General features: G+C 42.6%; 1 protein-coding gene across 5 annotated transcripts in view; it reads left to right on the top strand.

Annotated features, from left to right (window-relative positions):
* The first annotated feature begins 1,102 nt into the window (after positions 1 to 1,102).
* NCOA4 (nuclear receptor coactivator 4) overlaps positions 1,103 to 19,664 on the top strand; it is a 24,875-nt gene continuing 6,313 nt past the window's right edge. For 2 of the 5 annotated variants that reach the window (XM_049645367.1, XM_049645365.1), the window contains exons 1-5: positions 9,577 to 9,677; positions 16,306 to 16,460; positions 17,717 to 17,857; positions 18,032 to 18,120; positions 18,589 to 18,697. In XM_049645367.1, the coding sequence (XP_049501324.1) occupies positions 16,320 to 16,460; positions 17,717 to 17,857; positions 18,032 to 18,120; positions 18,589 to 18,697 (480 nt within the window). In that variant the 5' untranslated portion in view covers positions 9,577 to 9,677; positions 16,306 to 16,319. The other 3 variants (XM_049645368.1, XM_049645366.1, XM_049645370.1) reach the window with 3 other exon arrangements.

Below are 19,664 nucleotides of genomic sequence, written 5' to 3'. Positions count from 1 at the left end.
CTGAATTGAGGAGGGGGACAGGAGAGTTAAGGGTCAGGGACAGTCTTGGCTCCTTCTGCCTGTGGCAGTGTTTACGGTGATTTTCTTCCTCATTGGGGCTTTTGTGGGCTGCTCCAACATGCCTTACTCCTCCTTCTCCAAAGCTCCAATACAGGCTCTGACTGCCTTTTAGCTTCTGCATCTGAACCCACATTTCCCATTGCTTTCTGCTTAGATTGCCTTGCCCCTTGTCACTTTTGGGTGGGACCTACTTTGATGGTCCTTCACCTTGCTGGCAAACATGGGGAGCAGAGAGCTAAGTATTGGGGGCCTCTGTCAAAACTGACCACAGAAAGATTCCTGTATTTATATCTGGTCACAAACTAACAAAAAAGCTCTAATGTGGGTAATGCCACACTGGGCAAATTTTGAGAAGCGGTACAGGGTCATGGGGTGTGCAGAGTGGTGTGATGTGGTGCAAAGAAACATACACTTTGGACTCAGATGATACGGTTTGAAATCTGACTCTGACATTTATTTATTTACTAAAATTAAAAAAATGAAGCAAAATATACAGAACATAGAAGTTACCATTTTAACCATTTTTAAGTTTACTGTCGAGTGGAATTACATACACATTGTTGTGCAGCCATCGCTAGCATTCATTCTCCAGAACTTTCCATCACCCCAAACTGAAAGTCTGCATTCATTAAACAATAAGTCCTCTCCCCCAGCCTGTGGCAACCACCATTTCGTTTTCTGTCTCTGTAAGTTGACTGTTCAACGTATCTTATGTTGGGTGGAATCATACAAGATTTGTCCTTTTGTGTTTTGATTTATTTTTGCATCTGTTTATTAAAACTAAAATCTATCTATGAGGACATTTGATACGAGACATTAACTTAGGATCATCCTTGGCACAGAGTTTGCCCTCAACACGTTTGCTTCACTTAACCTGATTTACTCAGGAACGGTGAAAGGACGCGGACCTCCAGCGCCGGGGGCGAGTGTGCGCCTGCGCTCTGTGCTCTCTAGAGGGCGGACAAGGGCTTTGGGCTGACCCGAGGAGAGATCTCGCGAGACTGTCAGACGTGTGGCGTGAGGCGTGGGAGGAAGGTTGTGCTCTCGCGAGAACTCTTCCTTTCGGCCCTTTACTTGTTCGGGCCGGTCTCTCTCCGAGGAAGCTTCCACTCCGGTCGCCGGGCGCTGCGCTTGGAGCTGGTAAGAACCACAGTGGCCCTTCGGGCCGGCGCGACTCCTCCAGCCCTCACACCGCGGGCTGTTCCAGGGCGCCATGACCGCTTGCCCACCGGGCCTGGGCCTGCCTTTCCCGGCCAGCGTTTCCCTCGACCCGTCCTGTCCGGGGGTCACCTTTTCTTGACTGTCGGCCGGCCGGAGGCTGCGCTCTCCCCGGGCCTCAACACTCTGCCCGGGGGCCACCACCTTCTTTATGCCCGCCTTCTCTTGGCCCCGGGAGTGACAGCTGCAAGGTTTTGCTTGCTCTCGCCAGGGTCTCATGGGGGCAGAGAGACTCCCGTTTCTCCAGAATGGGCCCGGAGGCATATCCATTCCTACACTGCTGGGTGGAAACGCGAGGAAGGTCATGTTTTTTTCAGCCCTTTGAGTGCCAGCACATCTCATGTAATACTCACAGCCCGAGAGGCAGCTTGATCCTCTCCTTTTTACAGATGAGAAGAGCAAGTTTTGCTCATTCCTTGATTCATTCCACCAGCAATCATTTATTCATTGCCTAGGTGTTCAGGGGGTTAAGGCTATAGCAATGAAAACAAAGGGGCACAGCGCTTATTTTCGTGAAACTAAATTCCTGTGGCGGGGCAACAATGATATAAAACAGCGTTACGTGCCATGTGATACAACCAGGGATGATGCGATCAAGAATGACAGCAGTCAGAGCGCTAGAGCTGTCAGGTCACAAAAGCAGAGCTTTTTTCACAGTAGCATTTTTCGGTATTTTCTAATCAGGGTAAGGTTCACTGTAGCGTAACTGTCTTTGGACTGATTTAGCTTTCCACCACCTATCTGGTAATTTGGAAATGTGGTTGTAAGGTCTCTTGAATAACTTCCTGGGGTGAGGGTGAGACGGGTGATCATAGTTGGCTCATTTCTGCACTGGGGGCCTAGCATGCCATTTCTGAACTTTAAAGACTGTCAGACTCTTTGAGGAAGACTTGCCAGATGGTACAGTGGAAGTGGGAGGTGGTGCGTGTATCTTGGGGCTTAGGGAAGTTAACTTGGTTTGCTCTTTGGGATGTTTGCTAGCTTGTCCAGTTGTTAAGATAAATAAATGAGATAATATATGTAAGGTCTAGCCCCGTAATATCCCTCACATTTTATTTCTCCTTTCCCCCTTTTTATGAGACTTTTGTCTTTGAGTCCCTAGGGAAAATCATAGGGGTCTAAAGTTTTATGGTATTTTGCGTTTTTAATATTTGTTTACTTTTGAGAGACAGAGCGTGAGTGGGGGAGGGGCAGAGAGAGAGGGGGACACAGAATGCGAAGCAGGCTCCAGGCTCTGAGCTGTCAGCACAGAATCCCATGTGGGGCACCAACCCACAAACCATGAGATCATGACCTGAGCCCAAGTCGGAGGCTTAACCGCCTGAGCCATCGGAGCAGCCCTATGGTATTTTGTGTTTAAAAGATTTTTAATGTTTATTTTGGAGAGACAGAGACGTGGCACGAGTGGGAGAGGGGCAGAGAGAGAGAGGGAGACACAGAATCTGAAGAAGGTTCCAGACTCTGAGCTGTCAGCACAGAGCCCGACGCAGGGCCGGAACCCCTGAGCCATGAGATCATGACCTGAGCCTAAGTCCAACGCTCAGCCGACTGAGCCACCCAGGCGCTCCTGGTATCTTGTGTTTAAATAAACCTCTGTTATTACATTATCACGGTTGGTCAAACAGGTATTTCAAAAGTGGAAAAGCATGGTGAGCTATGTAAGGGAAGGAAAATGTGATTCTCCGGGGTTGGGGGTGGGGGTGGGGGTGGGGGGTGGGGGGGGCGGAGCGATCTTATTTTAGAATTAGGTAGGACTTCCCACTCCACCCCATTTTATTAAATGGCTTAGTTGTACCAGAATCTCAGGAACTTGTGTAGGGGCTTCAGAAAACCGTGCAGGATATTCTGACACATCCCTACCCCCATTCAAAAGCCTCTTGGCTAATGTTTTATAATAATTCCCCTCCTAGAGTAAGGGAAGCGTTACCATACTGGAGAACATTCAGAGCCAGTCATTGCCGCTGCTGATGGATTTTTAACTCTGTCTCTTATTTCAAATAATTAGTATTTTCTGCTGAGTTTTTGGTGACTCAGTGGCACAATTCTCCTCTAGATAGCAAGTTCACCGTTGTGGCTTCAGGGACTATCATAAGTATAGTCAGCTTAAGCACACAGTAAATATTTGTTGAATGAATACATAAAATCTCAATGCCTAAATGACCCCTTTAACATACATTGTGTGGCTAAGGAGTTATGACTCAGACCTGGGATTAAAGATTAAATCTTGGTTCCTCCACTTGGAAGCTTGTGATTGTAGGTAATGTATTTAACCCCCTCAATCCTTACTTTCTTTTTTTTGTTGTTTTTTAAGCCTTAGGTTCTTTATTTTTAAAATTGCAATAATATGTACCTTAAATATTTGTGAGGACTAAATGAGATAATGTGTAAAAGAAAGCCTTGGCACAAAGATATATTAAATGTTTACTGAATTTATTCAACGAATATTTATTGAATACCTACTGTATAATGGTGGACAAAAAGACAAAGTTTCTTCCTGTGTGGAACTTACCTTTCAGTGTGTTTTCTGAAGTGGGGTCAGAAAATAAATGGTTTCTTCATGTCAGATTGTGGTAAGTACTATGGAGAAAAAGAAAATATATTAACTGTGACTGTGGAAGGAAGATTTAGTCTGTATAGGATAGTGAGCAATGGCCTCACTGGGAAGACAGCCTAAGGAAGTGATCAGATCCCCTAAGGAAGTGAAAGAGTGGACATGAGGCCCTCTGGAAGAAAGTGCAAGGGCCCGGAGGTGGAAGCATCCTTGGTATGCTGGGGGAGCAGCAAGGAAGCAATGGTGGCTGGACTGAGCCAGCAAAGAGAAGAGTAGGTGGGGGTGGGGGTGGGGTGGGCAGCAGTCATGAGGTTTCTGCAGGAATACTGGAGAGAGATGATGGTGACTTATTGAATATACGAGCTACATAATAAAATGTCTTCTTTATTATCATACCCCATTCTCTGACCAAGAGTGATAAAAGTAGCTGCAGATATCCCTTGATTTTTTAAAGCATGTGTTATACCACTTTGCTTTTACAAAAGACCTGCACTCGTTATCTTTTTTTTGCTAACCAAAGAAATCCAAAGAGGAGTTTTGCTTTTACAAAAAACAGTGAAAAGGGAATATAGCGTTCAGCATTTATTTTGCAGTGAGCCGATGTAGAGGCGGCGTGCCTCCCCAGCAGCTAGAGTGGTGCCACCAAGCTCCTTCCCTGGGAACTACACTCAGCATCTCAGCAGCAAGCCACCACAGCTTTGAACTGTGTCTGTGAGCATTAGTGCTTTGTGTCAATTTATTTTGTGCATCCATTAGAAAGATATGTTGTAAGGCATCAGAAAATCCTCAGAGAGGTTATTTTTGGGGCCTGGAAATGCTCAAAAATTTTTCCATATTAATTAATGGTAATTGCTTCTTTATGCCATTTCAACTTACGAAAGGTTGCACAGAATGCCCTGCTTTTGGATAATGGGGGAAACTTTAATGCCTATATAGCTCTTACTATGTGTTAGGCATTATTCTAAGTGCTTTACATATATCAATCTTTGGGGGATTACGAGTACACTTATCTTGATGAGCACTGAGTTAATATATGAAATTGTTAAATCACTTTATTGTACACTGGGAACTAATACAACTATGTTAACTACACTGGAATTTAAAAAATTAAAATATATTAATCTTTGAGTTATTTGAAAGAAGTATACTGAGCCTCAGAGAATTGAGACTTGTCACTATGCATGATGAGCACAATAGAATGTGTTCCTGGTTCAGACTGTACTTTCTGAGGCATTGCTGAAATTAGTGGAATCATTGTCTCTGTTTATATACCAGTTAGGTTGCAAGTCTAAAGTGACCATAAGGCACGAACCAGTGTGTATGTATTGGCTTAAGCACAGTTTTCAGGAAGGTATTATAGATGTCCATGACATTTTTGTTACTCTTCTTGCTACTTTTTAGTTTTCATAAAGCTTTTGTCCACATTTTCATTTAGGCTTTGTTTCAGTTATGAGTATGTCTGAATACTTTTTTTCAACATAGAGCACAGAAACAATGCCAGTGGCCTAGGCTGATCTGGGGGCCAAGTTGAGCACTTTTACTCTACTGAGTCCCTTTAAATAGTGTTTCTGTGCTTATCAGTTAAAGGCGCTGCCATATAGTCCTTCTCAGCTTGTCTTTGCTTGTTAAATTATAACATTCAGTCATAACATCCCGTCTAGCCTACAGTACCTCGGAGCCTGACATGGTATTTATTCTCTTTGAATTCAGTAGATTCACTGGCAAGTGAATAAAATTGTTATTTTGAGAGTACTCTTTTTTCTTCTGATATGAATGATTCATTCTAATTCTCTTAGCCATTCTTATCCCAAGCCATCATCCCTGATTTTGCCTGACTTGATTATTCAGTGGAATCAAGATATTCTTCTCTGGGGGTAGAAGTATGTTTGGGGGCACTTTTGAGGCTTCCAGTCCTCTTATCCAGCATTACTTAGAGTCCTCTACAAATGTGATAATTTGGTTCATTGAAGGAGTGAATAGCTGACAAAATAGGTTAAAAGGTTTTTGATTGTCAGTAAGGTCATAGAAAAGTTGTCTTTTTTTAAAAAAAAATTTAAATGTTTATTTTTGAGAGAGAGACACACACACACAGAGTGTGAGAGGGAGAGGGTCAGAGAGAGGGGGAGACACAGAATCGGAAGCAGGCTCCAGGCTCCGAGCTGTCAGCACAGAGCCTGATGTGGGGGCTCGAACTCACGAACGGCGAGATCAGATCTGAGCTGAAGTCGGACGCTTAACCAACTGAGCCACCCGGGCACCCCAAGAAGTTAAGTCTTTTAATACTTGGACAATTACTGATTTCATAAGAACATAACCTTAGGTATATTTTGAATTTGACTTTGGCATTATTGCTAGTCCCACAAGCTTTAGGGAAGGGAAAATATTATATCACATGTTCACTTCTGTGGGAAAAACCACAAGATACTTATCATAAAATCGGGGATAAAATGGTATTACTGCGATAGTGGATAAGTAACATGTTTTCCTATCCTTGACTGTATTATGGCCAGAAGGTTCAAGTTGAAAATAGGGCAGGGCCTCAGTTCTGAAAGCCTACCAAACTTCTGTGGTGTCAGCTAGAATTTCTGTGGTACTGCAAAATCTTGAGGGGAAAAAAAATATCCAGAGTTGGCTGTAAATATAGTTAATATTTCCCCTTTAACTTACAGATTTGCTGATGTTTGTGGATCTGTATAGCTGAGCTTTGATAGATCTGGTGTCAGGAAAGATACTTTTTCTCTGTGCATATCCTGGGATCATGGTTTCGGTAGCAATACCCTTGCCGGTTTTGTCTTGTTTGAAAGAAAACTAAAATTAAGCCTTCTGCTAGAAACATTTCCACCTCTGAAAAACCCTTCTGAATTAATGCAGGCCTTAGTGTCACATCAAGGTGATTATCTGTGTTTAAAGAAGAACTGTACTGTACTTATTATATAAGTCTGAACTTGAACATTTGTTTATCACTCATTCATCCATCCACTTATCAAACATATATTAAGCCTCTGTTGAGTTTAGGGTCACAGTACTGTGCAACTCCAGGAACACCATTCTCTTTAAGTCAATTCAGTAGAGCATGTAGAGTGGAAGGGGGTTAATGCCAAGACACCCTTACCAGGCTTATCTGTTAAGCATTAGAGTGAACAAAGCCAAGTAAGATATGATACCTTCTCTTGGGAATCTTCAAGCTAAGGAGGCAGGCATGTAATGTGTAATAATGTGGCATGTTACAGGTGTCATACTGGAAACCTGTTCAGAATGTAGTGAATCCAGAGGAGGCAGCAGCTAACCCTGTTGGCTAAAACTATTGAGGACAGGGGTGCTTGGTCAGGAGAGGCTTCACAGTAGTGGCGACTTGGGCATGGTTAGAAAGTGGACAGGTGGGGAGAAGGGAACTGGTATTGCTGGCAGAGAGAGTTGGGAGAGCCAAGCTGGACAAGGTGAACCAGCCTGGACTTTTCATGGAACAGCTGTGTAGCAGATCACGGTGTGGGGGTTCCTTTGGGGAAACAGCAGGAGAGCCATGTTGGAACAAGAAAATAGAGAACTTTATTGCCTTTATACAAAATTTGGACTGTATCTTGTAGGTAAGTGGGGAGTCATTGGAAAGTTATAGTTTATGTTCTCTTTAGATGAGATGATCTACTGGGAGTGGATGGTTCACTTGTTCTGAGATAGCAAGCATAGAAATCTTGAAGCAGAAGAGAGTAAAATACCCTTTAGAATGTAAACATTGTATAAAGATGCAAGGGCAAATAATAAAGCTTAAGGGAGTAAAGAGGAGCCTGCAAAGTGGTTTGAATGCAGAATTCTTCTAGATTTTTATGATTTTTTTCCTCCCCAGTCTTCTTATGTTTATGTAATACTTAATAAATCACATCATTGTAGTAACAACTAAAGTTGGCATAAGCTGACAAAACACTGACTTTTAGTAACTGTAACTTGGGAATTCAAGTGAGGGAGAGCTGGAGCATTTAGGGTGTAGAGGCGTTGGTCAGGATCTTTTAGAGTGAGTGTAGGGCTTATCAGTTATGTAGGTGATGGTCAACATAGTTTCTATTGTATTTACATTGTGAGTATTTTATAGGGACACCTAAAAGATAAAAAGTTTTGACATCAGTTCTGTTTTGATAGACTGAGAATTCCTCCTTTCTAACCATTTGACTTAAAGTACAAAGGGTCATGGGGTGTCTGGGTAGCTCAGTCTGTTAATCATCTGACTCTTGATTTTGGCTCAGGTCATGGTGTCATGGTTCATGGCATTGAGGCCCCGTGTCAGGCTCTGCACTGACAGCGTGTGGGTCCTGCTTGGGATCCTCTCTTTCCCTCTCTCCCTCCCCACCCCTGCCCAAAATAAATAATAATGAATAAAAAAAACTTTAAGAAATTGTTTTCTCATTATTTTTGGTAATGTCTGAAATTTGATCCCAGAAACTTTGTGCATGATAGATAAAACAGGCGCCTCCACAAACTCTGTTCATCTGAAATCTGAGGGATGCGTAATTGAAGGTGATGACCTTTTGTGTTTGCTTTTTGTCATGTGGTTTTTCTTTACTCTTATTATTTACAAAAATCATTTCATATACATAGACAAGAGCAAGTATTTTGCATTAATATAATTGATTGGAAGGGAATGACTGTGCTGTCTAGATTTTGTCTTCTGGCCTGATTGGATATGCAGACTGTAAGGATTGTTTTTGGAGAAAAAGGCACCAGACTAGAAGTACCATTAGCATGATAATCATACAGGAATACTGTGTCAGGTAGCGTCCTAAACATTTTCCATGTATCAATTCATGTAATTCTCATTGAGTTGGGTCCATTATTATGTCCCCATTTTACAGACCAGGAAACTGAGGCACAGATTGGTTAAGTGACTTGCCTGTAGTCACACAGCACCTAAGTGGGAAGCAAAGTTTTGTACTCAAATGGTCTACCTCCAGAGTCCATTCTCTTTTGTATTACTGCCTCACTAGGTAGGGCTCTCATTTTAACTTTCGTATTCTCAGCACCTAGAATAGTGCTTGGCATCTGGTAGGTGCTCTAAGCAAGCTTTTTTTTGAATGAAGAGCATTCATGACTTTTAACAGCGGCACTGGACTGTGTGTGGCTTGTGTGCGAGCATGTGATTGTTGTGAGAGACAGACACTAGGGTACAGGTAGAGGTGTGTCACAGATATGAGGGGATGTCTGAGAGGGCCTGGAACAAAAGACGAGGGCCGAACCCCAGCTGGGCTGACAGGGGTGATCTCTGGAAGTGTAAGCTACTGGGAAGGGACATTCCAAGAATAACTCCGTAAGCCTTCTGACTGACCCACGTTTGTTATTTCTCTGTAACGATTAGCAGCAAAACCCTTAAGTCCTCAAAGTCTCGACGATTTGGGGCACAGAGCGAGGTGGACACAAGCTAAGAGTTGGAGCAGCAGGGCGGAGGGGACGCTGGAGAGGAGCCCCCTGGTGTCTGTGGGCCCCTGGCTTCCGGAAGCGGCGGGGAGGGGGTGGAGCTTTGCGAGAGGCTGCGGGGGGCCTCCGGCTGGAGGGGCAGGATGGGGGCGTCCGAGCGGGCGGGTCCTCCAGGCCCGCCCCTGGCGCCGACGTGCGCGTTCCCGGCCGCCGTGGGCTGCTGCCACTAGCGGGCGGGGCGGGGCGCGGCCCGTGGCCTCGGGGACCTTCGGTCCTTGAGTCCGGGATAAAGGGGCCTCCGGCTCACCAGGCAGGTGGCGCGCGGAGACTGGGCCTGCGGGGTACGTCGGGCAGCCCAGGGCCGCAGCGGGAGCGCTCTGAGTCGACTCCGCGCGCCGGGCAGAGGAAGGGGCTCTGTGGCCCTGGCTGCGCGCATGCGTGCTGAGAGGTGACCCTGCGGGCTGCGGCTCATACCGGCTACTGTGCTCTTAGAAAGTGTGGGGGAACCTGGAAAGTTGCATGAGTCATTGTTGCTTTTGAACTAGAAAAGTCTTGGCTTTAGGTGGGGAATTTTGTGGTCAGTTTTCAGTTACTGCTTCGGAAATTTGATGTGCTGGGGTTGACTGCTTGTAATTCCGTGTATGAAGGTAGACAGATCCTAGGGCAGTAAGCTCTGAAGTTGTAATCTTAAAATATGCTATGGAGATTTCATTGTTATCTTATTTTGTGTAAGTCTCTTCAGGCATTAACCTTATTTGCCAGGTATAAAAAAATTACGGAGAATCAGATCCTGAATTTCAAAAATACTTTCTTGATAAAGAATTAAAAGTGGGCTGGGGCTAGGGTAAGATATATAGCCTTTGAGGTAATGAATTGTGAAGTAAAAAACCTTAAAAAATTTTTTTAACAAGAAGAAAGAACATGTGAAGAAATGTCTCAAGGTAAAATGGAATGTGGACTATTACTTCATAATTTTTTTTCCTGAAAATTTGTACCAACGGTCTATTATATATTGTCTCATCAAAGATAACTAAATTGGCAGTATTTCAAATTTAGTAGTCAATAAAACATAGATGTATGCTGTGGATTGGTTTTTAGTGTGTGGGTTTCTAGCAATGATTTGGATGCCAGGAAAATAACTAAAAAGTGGACCTCTTTTCTTGGAGAGGAGGTTAGGTGGGAAGGGTGACAAACACTGAGAACTGGAAGGTGCAGTTAGAGATGACCTGGTTTAAGCCTTTGTTCAGACAGACGGATGGAACTCTGAGTGATTGTGATACAGATGTGGGATCAGATCCAGGGCTGCTGCTCCTGTCCTCCTTGCTTGGGACTGGTACTTGGCAGTGTTTTGATTATTCTGAACCTGTCATGATGTGCACGAGCATTATTTATTTTGTTAGCATTATTTAAGGAAAAAAGTTCTGAAAAACTGTCTTAATTTATTGAGGACTATGAAAATGGACAGAATCTTAATGTAAGTTATTTCAGTAGTACAATAGTATTCTATTGGAATGTTAATTTCTTTTTGTTGTTTTTGGGATGTTAATTTCAGACTCTAGAATTGGCAAATAAAAATAATTTGTGAGTGATAATACACTAAAAGAAGAACAAGTTGGTTACAGAGCATCCCGGACTAGACCTTAGGAACCTCAGTTCTAAACCCAAACCTGTTATGGCTGTGGTCCTTTAGATGGATCATTTAAACTGTCTGGGCTTTTGTGGTTTCATCTGTACAATGAGAATAGTCTACTAAAGAGATGGCAAAGAGTTTTTCAACTTAAAAAAATTTTTTTAATGTTTGTTTATTTTTGAGACAGAGAGACAGAGCATGAATGGGGGAGGGTCAGAGAGAGAGGGAGACAGAATTCGAAGCAGGCTCCGGGCTCTGAGCTGTCAGCACAGAGCCCGACACGGGGCTCGAACCCATGGACCGCAAGATCATGACCTGAGCCGAAGTTGGACACCCAACCGACTGAGCCACCCAGGCGCCCCCGGGTTTTTCAACTTTAAATTGTGGTTTGTGTTGGTCACAAGAGGGCTATTGCTTTTTGGAAATTTTATGGTTAAATCATATGATAATGACTTAGTTTCATTTGTGGTTAGTTGCTCAATTCTGGTTTCAAGGTCTTTGGGTTTCATAATTAGATTTGTGCCAACCACTGTGCAAAGATGGCATATATAGTTTGTAGAATTCTTGTTTTGGGAGAGTTCTGGGTTCTCCGGGAGCTTTATTTTAGGGGTACGTGTGTCTCTCCCTCCTACTTCCCCCTACCCTCAAACCTAGGACAGGAATCCTAGAGGCGGGGAAGTTTTAGAAGCACTTAAATTTTAGATTTTGTCTCAAAAAATATACATTTAAGGCAGTCTTCTTTTGAAGGTGGTAGGGCAGTATTTTGGATTATAAAGATGAATAAAAAAAGATTTTTTTAAAAAAATACTTATTTATTTTTGAGAGAGAGAGAGAGAGACAGAGCACGAGCAGGGGAGGGGCAGAGGGAGAGGGAGACACAGAATCTGAAGTAGGTTCCAGGCTCTGAGCTGTCAGCACAGAGCCTGATGTGGGGCTTGAACTCACAAACTGTCAGATCATGACCTGAGCCGAAGTCAGACGCCTAACTGACTGAGCCACCCAGGTGCCCCAAAAAAGAACATTTTTAATAGTCTTTAATTGATTGGAATTTTAGATTGAGAGCTGATTTGGTCCAGTCTTTTTACAGGTAAGAAAATAGGCAAAATAGGCTCTCAAACCTGAAACAAATGGTGGATTGTTGAAAATGACCATATGCACTAGTTACTTCATACATGTCTCTTTGGATGTGATGTTTCATAAAGCTTTCATTAAGCTAGGTCAGTCTTCCCCTCATTGTGATTTGAGTTCACCTGTGTAGTGGTGTTCTTGATTTCCATTCTGAGGGCTTCCTCCTCACTGCAGTACAAAAAGGGAAGCCTTTGCATAACTACTTTCTTGGGATCTAGGCTATAGAAGCTGACTGTCCCCTCCACTGCTGCACAGGGAGGTGGGGGAGACTGCCAAAGGCAGCAGAGAGACAAGCATCCTGGGACTGATCATAAGGAAATGAAACAGGTTTTCTTAGCGACTGACAAATGGGCTCTAAAGATCCTTATTCTTTTTTTTTTTAATGTTTATTTATTTTTGAGACAGAGAGAGACAGAGCATGAACGGGGGAGGGTCAGAGAGAGAGGGAGACAAAGAATCTGAAACAGGCTCCAGGCTCTGAGCTGTCAGCACAGAGCCCGACGTGGGGCTCGAACTCACAGACCGTGAGATCATGACCTGAGCCGAAGTCGGACGCCCAACCGACCAAGCCACCCAGGCACCCTAAAGATCCTTATTCTTAACAAGATGACTGTTTTGAAGGATAACACTCATTTTAATTTGAAAACATGTGATAAATATGTGGGAAAAATCAGTTTTGTAACTTAAAATCTCATCCTGCCTTCTGTCCATAGCTGATAAGGAGAAAAACCAATTTGCCATGTTTTGTTCTCATTAGACAGTTGTATGGTACTTGTGATTGAATTGAAAACATCTATAGGGATCTAGTAATAACAGTCAGCACTTAAATGCATTTGAATGTGCCACCCATATGATGTAGAGCTCGGGTTTTGACATTGTGAAGTGCATTCTAGTTTAATTTTATTGATTAAATTTTATACTGTGCCAGGCATTGTGGCATTCCACACAAATGGTGAGGACCTAAGAATGGGAAATTTGGCACAGGTGAAATTTGGTTAATAATTGGAAAGACAACTAAACATGCCTTGCATAGAACTCTTAAGTGCAAAGTGTAGCAACTTGTGGTAATGAGGTGACTCCAGCTCTCCAAGTATGAGCCAGCGTTTCACTTGTGTTGCACTTGTGTTGTGTTCACTTGTATTTTTCAGAGTCCCTCCAGCGTGCACCAAGTGTACACTAATTCCTATGCGTAACACATGGCAGCTTCCAGTGTGAAAAAGAAGTTAGAAAAGTAGTGGGGCGCCTGGGTGGTCCAGTCGGTTAAGTGTCTGACTTTGGCTCAGGTTATGATCTCAGTGGTCTGAGTTCCAGCCCCGCATCAGGCTCTATGCTGAGAGCTCGGAGACTGGAGCCCGCTTTGGATTCTGTGTCTGTCTCTCCCCAGCTCACCTTCTGTCTCTCTCTCTCTCTCTCTCTCTCTCAAAAATAAGTAAACATTAAATTAAAAAAAAAGTTAGCAAAGTATTTACAGCTGGTGTTGGTGTTTTGAGGGTTGGAAAAATTTTCCACAGCGATTCCTCTCAAATTTAGTTAAGGAAGCCCTTGCTTTTTAGAAGTCATTATGGGGAGGGGCGCCTGGGTGGCTCAGTCAGTTGAGCATCTGATTCTTGATTTCTTCAGCTCAGGTCATGATCCCAGGGTCATGGGATTGAGCTCCGTGCTGAGTGTGGAGCCTGCTTAGGTCTCTCTCTCTCTGTCTCTCTCTCTGTCTCTCTGTCTCTCTCTCTCTCTTTCTGTCTCTCTTTTTCTCTCTCTTTCTCTCTCTCTGTCTCTCTCTCTCTCTCTCTCTCACAAACCCCGTATCGGGTGAGCCCCACTTCTCTATCTCCCCCTCTCTCTGCCCCTCACTCACTTGCGCCCCCTCTCTCTCAAAATAAAAAAAGATTCTCTTCCTCTGCCCTTCTCTCCCTGCCCCCCACCCCCACGCACTCTCTCTCTCAAAAATTAAAAAAAAAAAAAGTCATTATGGGGAAACAGACTAAGGTAACAAAACAATTGGAAATTTCATGAATTGCCTTCAGTTTCTTATAGGATCTCTAGTTCCTCACTTGGATCTTTTCCTGAGATGGTAAAAAGAAAGCCTGTTAGGCTTCTTCCTCCCATCGTTTTATTTTATTTATTATTATTATTTTTTTTAATGTTTATTTTATTTTTGAGACAGAGCATGAATGGGGGAGGGGCAGAGAGAGAGACACAGAATCCGAAGCAGGCTCCAGGCTGTGAGCTGTCAGCACACAGCCCAACGCAGGGCTCCCAACTTGTCAACCGTGAGATCATGACCTGAGTCAAAGTCAGACGCTCAACTGACTGAGCCATTCAGGTGCCCCCCCCCATCATTTTATTTCTGAGGGTGGGGATCACACTGCTTTTGTCCCTTTCTAGTTTCTAGCTAGCTATCTGGTCCTAAACCTAGGCATGGAGATGCAGTCTAGGCCAAAGTTCGCTTTGTCTCAGATGAGGTGTCAGTCATCTGGAGGACTCTGCGCTGGGTAGACTGCTGTTGAGCCAAGAGCAGCCATCTCTCAGAAGGTCCTTGCCTTCAGAACCGATAGTTCTTTTATATATGTCTCAGATGTCTCATGTTAATCCTCCTCTACTCCCTGTAGGTGATTCTGAACAAATCTAAGTCTTTTTTGACAGGTCGCCAAGTATTTGAGTGTAGTAATCATGTCCTCCCAGAAACTTATCTAGGGTGAACAGCTTCCCTTCCTAGAGAAATTTTTCATATTTTTAGAGTCCCTTTCCCTTTTTTAAATGCGTTTTCTAAAGTGTGTTATTCAGAAAAAAATTTCAAATTTAATGTAATAAATATGGAACAGATTAGTCCTGTGACAAATGCTATACTGTTGGTAAATGCAAATAGTTCATTATTTTTCTTAGACCCTGCACAGTGCTAACTCATGTAGAGCTATACTTTCAATTACAAATCTTCATCTTTTTAAAAACATTTTATTCTCTTTTACTTTATCTTCCCCCATTCAAGTTTTAAAAATTTACATTCTGTTTTATAAGATTTAACAGTTATGTCGAGATTGTTTTGGACTCTGTTTTTGTCAAAGTCCTGTGTTAACCCCAACTTTAATGTCTGTCTTCTGTTTTTATCCAGGTACTTAAGGAAAACAGTTGAGTAATAGGGGAAAACATACCTCTAAAAACTTCACACACTGGCTTCAGTCTGTTATCCTTTGAGTTGTTTGTAAAAAATAATCCATTTAGTTGTAGTTCTGTTTAGCTCATATTCACTTTGTCCTCGAAGACCGTATGTAACCTTGTCACAGGCTGCACTGTCGAGCATCCAGATAGATTGTGGCTGCAGGATTACGTTGAGTGGCCAGTTTAGTAAAACTATTCAAGAAGGAAGAAACTTTGGTATCACAGGGCTTAGTGACTTAGTGAACACATGCTGGGCTACACCGATTACTGCTTTTTTCTAAGTGTTTACAAATGATCTCTGATTCTAGATCTTTCCAGGATAGACACAAACTTCTTCCAGCGGTTTTTTTAAGCTTTTGCTTCATTGTTTTCCAATGCTTCTGTTTCAGTGTCCTATTATGTCATTGGTTATGTGCTGTTCTTTCCACTTCTGTTTCTTATCTCTTGTAAACCTAGGATTGTAGAAAATTCCTGTAGCAGCCACACCAATGCCTGTAAGCATTTCCCTTATCAGAATCCTATGAAAGTATTTTGTTAGATTTACATTCTTGAAAACTTCTTAGCTATGAAACCATCCCTAAGTTAGTTCTTCCTAAATTAAAAAAAAAGTCCCATCTAAAAGAGAAAAGAGGAAATACATTAAAATTTCCTCTTTCTCAATAAATATAGGCAAATGCCAGATCTAAACTATGTTCTAAATTCTGTTTACCAATTACTGGTTTGTCGCTACTTTTCAAAATAATTATGGATCTTTCTAGACCTTTTAGTCTTCACCTCTAAATCTGTAAAATAAGAACACATGCCTCCTATGATTTTACATGTGTTATAAATAGAAATTTACATTCCAGTGTTCTTTTAACTTTTTGGAGGCTACATAATTGCTCTATCGGTTCAGGAAAATTGGTGTTTTAGGAACAGTTTGTTCACATGTAAAGTGTCACTAACCTAGATGCCTAGAATTATATGTCAGGAATGCAGTAGTGTTGAGCAGGAAGGAAGAAGCAGTATTTTTTGAGTATACTGTGTGCTGGGTCATGTGTTGGAAGTAATCTAATTATGCTAGTTATTGGGAACTGGTTGGAATGATCAGTTGGGGGATGATTGAAAGGTGGTTTTTGGTTGCAATTACAGTGCAATTTAGATTTTTTCTTTCTTTCTTTCAAAGGAACAGTGAGCAGAATGAGTACCTCACAGGACCAGAGTGGCTGCTCCAGTAATAGAGAACCCCTTTTGAGGTGTTGTGATGCACGGAGGGACTTGGAGCTTGCTATTGGTGGAGTTCTCCGGGCTGAACAGCAAATTAAAGATAACTTGCGAGAGGTGTGATGTGCGCTTTTTTCTTCCCTTGTCTGGGCTCTTAGCACAGGGCTGGTTAGAGCATGGCCAAGGGCTTGACTTCTCAGTGCCATCCAGAAAGTTTCACCCCATGCCTTGCACGGTATGCCTGAAATGTTAATGCTTTTGATCCCCAGGGGAAATTAAACATATGGTAGAAGAGTCTGGAAAACCTTGTACCACTGTAAAGAGTTCCGCATGCATTGTGTGTGGTCCCTGTGCCAAGCACTGCCATCAATAAAACATAACAAAATGAATGAGCACTACTGCTCAGCTGTGTCCTTGTTGCATAAAGGGTGGCACTTCATCATGTCCCCTACCATCCTTTAACTTGGTGGTGGCATGGTTTTGTTGGTGGCATGGTTCTGTAAATAACTTTATCTGTTAGAGCAAGCCAGAATGAAATCTTTTTGTTCCATTGGCCTACTAGTACCGTGTTGGTGAAGACCAATACTTGGAATACTTCCAATACTTGGAAGACCAAGTATTACATGACTTTGAAATAAAACTTTATTATATAGAAAAACTTATTTAAAAATCGTTTCTTATGTGAATTCTCAGATTTTATGGCTGTTTTGGTTTCTTTCCTTAGGATTTTTACATTTGTCCTTTTCTGAATCGCCGTTTATGCTTCCAGAAACATTTAGTTTATAGTTTTACTTAAACTGTCTGCCCTAATGGTCTTGTAGCTATTGACATGTAGTGGCACATCTCTTTACTGAATTGGCTTACTGTAAATGGATTGCTCATTTGTAGAGTGAGAAAACAGATAAGGGCTAGCTATTAAGTTAATACTCCTATCTTACTCCACTGATGAATTTGTCAGACTATAGGTTTTCAAATTATATGGAAAACTGAGGGGGATCAGTGTTACATGGCATATCATTTATTTTCTCTTGATTACTTTAGGCCACCCAAATAAGCCGGTTCCTCTTCAGAGGGAGGGTGTATTGAATGAGGATTTTTGAGCCTGTGAATGTCTTTATGTCTGGAATTCTTAAACTGGGTCCATGGGGCTTTGGTGGTTTCATGGGTGGACTTCGGGACCCTAAACCCTGAAATTAGAGGCAAAATTTTGAGTATATAGTATGTGTTTTTCTGGGGAGATGCTCCATAGATGTCATTGGATAACCAAAAGGATGTGTGACCCCCCCCAAAGTTTAAGTACCTCACCATTCTGTGGGTAACACCATTCTTCGGGCTTATAACAGGAGTGAAGCTAACAGGTATGCATTTCCTAGGTCAAAGCCCAGATTCACAGCTGCATAAGCCGTCACCTGGAATGCCTTCGAAGCCGTGAGGTGTGGCTGTATGAACAGGTGGATCTCATCTATCAGCTTAAAGAAGAGACACTTCAGCAGCAGGCCCAACAGCTCTACTGGGTAAGGTGGTTGGTTGCAAGGCTGTAATTGGTTTTGACTGTGGCTTTTGGTTTCCAGAGAATGCCTTTCCTATAATGTAGCATTAATATAGATCAGGTAAAAGTTTAATTTCAAGTGCTGTTTGTTAACTTGGATATACTCAGTGTGGCTAGACGGTTTCAATTTTTCTTACAGTTACTGGGCCAGTTCAATTGTCTTATTCATCAACTGGAGTGCACCCAAAACAAAGATCTAGCCAATCAAGTCTCTGTGTGCCTAGAGAGGTAAAGATGTTTTTTGCTTGTTTTGACTTTTGGCTCTTTGACTTTGATACATTTTTTAAAAAGTCAAAATTGATTGAGAGCAGGGGAGGGGCAGAGAGAGAGGGACACAGAGCATCCTAAAGCAGGCTCTGCGCTGTCAGCGCAAAGCCCAATGTGGGACTAGAACCTGCGGACTGTGAGATCATGACCTGAGAGATGAAGTTGGACACTCAACTGACAGAGCCACCCAGGCGCCGCTAAAAAAGTCAATTCTGTAACTCATTGTATGTCTTGGATTTAACTTCTTTTTTTCTGTGATAAGGTCATCCTGCTTTATATATTTAATGTTACACTGGGTGGTGCGTAGTTAAGTCATCTACCTGTGATGAGTTTCTTAGAAAAGTAGTCATTTCAGATTACTCACAGTTTGGCTTTGTTTTGGATTAAATAGTTACTCCTTAAAAAAGCCAGGTTTTATTTTTTCTCCAGACTGGGCAATCTGACCCTCAAACCTGAAGATTCGACTGTCCTACTTTTTGAAGCGGACACAACTGCTCTGCGCCAGGCCATCACCACATTTGGATCCCTCAAGACCATTGTGAGTGTTGTTGATCTCAGATAATTCATAGTGCACTTCTCAGATCTGTGGACTCACAGATGGTCTTAAAAACATCACATTTTTCCTATGAATAGTGGCTTTCTTGAGAATTTGATAAAACTTCAGAAGTTTCATGTTCTGAATAAGTTGATGTGAGCATTAGGCTGTGGTAGTTCTTGGAATGTGGTATTGATTCATGGATAATCGCCAGAATTCATCTTGTATTTCTTTATTTTTTTATTAAAATTTTAAAAAATATTTTAATGTTCACTTATTTTTGAGAGAGAGAGAGAGAGAGACAGTGCGAACAAGGAAGGGGAAGAGAGAGAGGGAGACAGAATCTGAAGCAGGCTCCAGACTCTGGGCTGTCAGCACAGAGCCTGATGCAGGGCTCGAAATCACAAACCATGAGCTAATGCCCTGAGCTAAAGTTGGATGCCCAACCGACTGAGCCACCCAGGTGCTGCTTTTTATTTTATTTTTGAGAGATAGAGAGGGAGCGTGAGCGAGCACAAGCAGGGGAGGGGGAGAGAGAGAGGGAGACACAGAATCCGAAGCAGGCTCCAGGCTCCAGGCTCCGAGCTGTCAGCATAGAGCATGATGCACGGCTCGAACTCACTGACAGTGAGATCATGACCTGAGCCAAGGTCGGACGCTTAACTAACTGAGCTACCCAGGTGCCCCCCTCTTTATTTATTTTTTAAATTTATTTATCTTAGTTGAGTGAGCGGGGAAGGGGCAGAGACAGAGGGAGAGAGAGAATCCCAAGCAGGTTCTGTACTGTCAACGCAGAGCCTGACATGGGGATTGATGTCCTGAACCAAGAGATCATGACCTGAGCCAAAACCAAGAGTTGGATGCTTAACTGACTGAGCCACCCAGGCGCCCCAGTCTTGTATGTCCTTAAGTAACTTGGAGATACATACATATATATATATATAAACATATATATATATATATATATAAA

This window comes from Panthera uncia, chromosome D2, assembly GCF_023721935.1.
Source record: "Panthera uncia isolate 11264 chromosome D2, Puncia_PCG_1.0, whole genome shotgun sequence".
In the NCBI taxonomy this organism is placed as follows: Eukaryota; Metazoa; Chordata; class Mammalia; order Carnivora; family Felidae; genus Panthera; species Panthera uncia.
This window is presented reverse-complemented; position numbering and strand designations above follow the sequence as displayed.